The 2,305-nt window shown below is 48.2% G+C and overlaps 1 protein-coding gene across 1 annotated transcript; it reads left to right on the forward strand.

Annotated features, from left to right (window-relative positions):
• The first annotated feature begins 720 nt into the window (after nucleotides 1–720).
• On the forward strand, nucleotides 721–1,671 carry LOC127774658 (germin-like protein 5-1). Its single transcript, XM_052300936.1, has 2 exons — nucleotides 721–925; nucleotides 1,003–1,671. The coding sequence occupies exons 1-2, from the start codon at nucleotides 790–792 to the stop codon at nucleotides 1,557–1,559; spliced, it is 693 nt and encodes a 230-aa protein (XP_052156896.1). The 5' UTR covers nucleotides 721–789; the 3' UTR covers nucleotides 1,560–1,671.
• The last annotated feature ends 634 nt before the right edge of the window (nucleotides 1,672–2,305 follow it).

Consider the following 2,305-nt stretch of genomic DNA (forward strand, 5'->3'; position numbering starts at 1 on the left):
GCCTTCGCCATCCCCGCTGCCGTTCCCGCCATCAGCTGCCGCCACCCTGGGCATCTCCCCTGGCCGCCCGTGCGCGAAGTTGGCAAGAAGCCTCGCCGCTGCTGTCCTTGCGGCCACCGCTCGGACGGGAAGGAGGCGGAGGAGGAAGGAGGTGGTGAGAGGGCGGCCGGGTCGTCGCCTCCCAAGCCGCCCTGGGGGAGAGCGACGCAAGAGAAGCATTACCTCAGGGATATGATCACATCATTGTTGACGACTGAAGTCAAACCGAAGCGGAATACAACATCAGAGAATATATATCTGATTAGTAAATCAGTCGTTCACATAGATATGGACACTGCCGCAGCCATTAAAGCCAACAAAAGATGACCTTGGTAATTGGTAAACTGATACTAATATGATCCATATGGTCCAATTGAAAGTGTCGCGGCTTATAAACTGAGGACACCCGAGATCGAAGCAAAGGAAAAGAATTTTGGATAATAATTGTAGAGTAAAGTTCTTACCTATCTTTAGTGGTAAAAGATCCTATATAGTGAAAAAAAATAGACAGCGACGATTTAAAAAACCCCAAAGAAATTCCATTGGATAAATTCCAAAATTAAAAAGTAATTGCCTCTCGAACAAGCGAGCCCCTTGATTAATCAATCAGTTGCTTAAAATCTCCCCAAATATATATAGTCATACTTATATATAAGCACACATAGAGATCGAGTGATATAATCTCTCCAACCAGCATCTCTCGAAACATTTCTTCTTTGCAAACTATTGCAAATAATCACCTGAGTAGCCATGGCCATGGTTGGGAGATCGCTGCTGCTGCTGCTGCTGCTTGTTACTCTCGCCGCCGGCCATGGCGTCGTCGTCGTCGTCGCCTTCGACCCCAACCCTCTCCAGGACTTCTGCGTCGCCGACCCGACGTCCAAAGGTACGGTCTCCCATGGCGCCAGCCATGCCCATGCATGAGCTTGGATTGAGTACGTGTTCGATCTGTGACCGACGCAGTGCGGGTGAACGGGCTGCCGTGCAAGGACCCGGCGGCGGTGACGGCGGACGACTTCTTCTTCTCCGGCGTCGGCGAGCCGGCGGCCGGGGGAGGGCGCGGCGCCACGGCGAGCCGGCGGTACGGGTTCACGGCGCGGTCGGTGGACATCCCGGGGCTGAACACGCTGGGCGCGTCGGCCGCCCGCGTCGACGTGGCCCCCGGCGGCGTGTTCCCGCCGCACTACCACCCGAGGGCGTCGGAGACGGCGGTGGTGCTCGCCGGCGCCGTCTACTTCGGCTTCGTCACGTCGTACCCGGACAGCCGCGTCGTGGCCAAGGTGCTCCGGCGAGGCGACGTGTTCGCCGTGCCGCAGGGCCTCGTCCACTTCCTCCACAACAACGGCAGCGAGCCGGCGGCGCTGTACGCGTCGCTGAGCAGCCAGAACCCCGGCCTGGTGCTCGTCGCCGACGCCCTCCTCGCCGCGCCGCTCCCCGTCGACCTCGTCGCCAAGACGCTCCTCACCGACGAGGCCACCGTCGACAAGATCAGGGCAAACTTCATCGTCCACCGCTCTTGATTTTAGATAATAAATCCTTTAATTAATTTTCCCTCTTTGTGGTAAATGTAATATTTATTAATTTTCTAATTAATTGATATGTGACGGAATAATAATCGGATCAATTGCGAAATCGTCAGTTCGTCACTGTGGCTCCTGACTTCTTGAAATAGAAAATATACTCTACTACATACTAGGGTCCGAACAAAATGCTAAATTTTGCATTTGTCCATCCAAAGTCAAAATTTCGTTGCTTGGACCAAATATTTGTCCACGAATGATAGTAAACGTGGATAATATTCTTTTTTTAAGTAAAGTCATAGTGGTATACAGGTATGGCATTATTTTACTAGCTATCAACTACTACCTCTATTTTTTCTATTTTTTAATGTATGACGTCAATAATTTTTTTTAACAACTTTGACCATTCATCTTATTTATTTTTTAAATATAAAAATATTTAAATCATGCTTAAATCAAGTCACAATAAATTAAATAATAATTATATAATTTTTATAATAAAACGAATGATCAAACGTATCTTAAAAGTTAACGACATCATGTATTAAAAACGGATACTAAGGTTCCAATCCTTGTGTACCCGTGATTACATACATGTTGAGCATACTTTCCACATAAAGGATTTTCGTGCGCAATTTTGCACGGGCTAGTTATATTGAATCTGTTATATAACTCTTAGCTCCTATTTTCGTACACTATAGATATTAAAAATGGGATGGAATCTAATATAGAACTCTTTTCTTATG

Source organism: Oryza glaberrima, chromosome 5, assembly GCF_000147395.1.
Source record: "Oryza glaberrima chromosome 5, OglaRS2, whole genome shotgun sequence".
NCBI lineage: Eukaryota > Viridiplantae > Streptophyta > Magnoliopsida > Poales > Poaceae > Oryza > Oryza glaberrima.

What these genes read in the sequence shown, in the direction of transcription:
- LOC127774658 (XM_052300936.1), top strand. Translation starts at nt 790, where the DNA reads ATGGCCATGGTTGGGAGATCGCTGCTGCTGCTGCTGCTGCTTGTTACT. An exon ending in CGCCGACCCGACGTCCAAAG is followed by an intron (nt 926 to 1,002) that starts GTACGGTCTCCC and finishes TGACCGACGCAG; the next exon opens with TGCGGGTGAACGGGCTGCCG.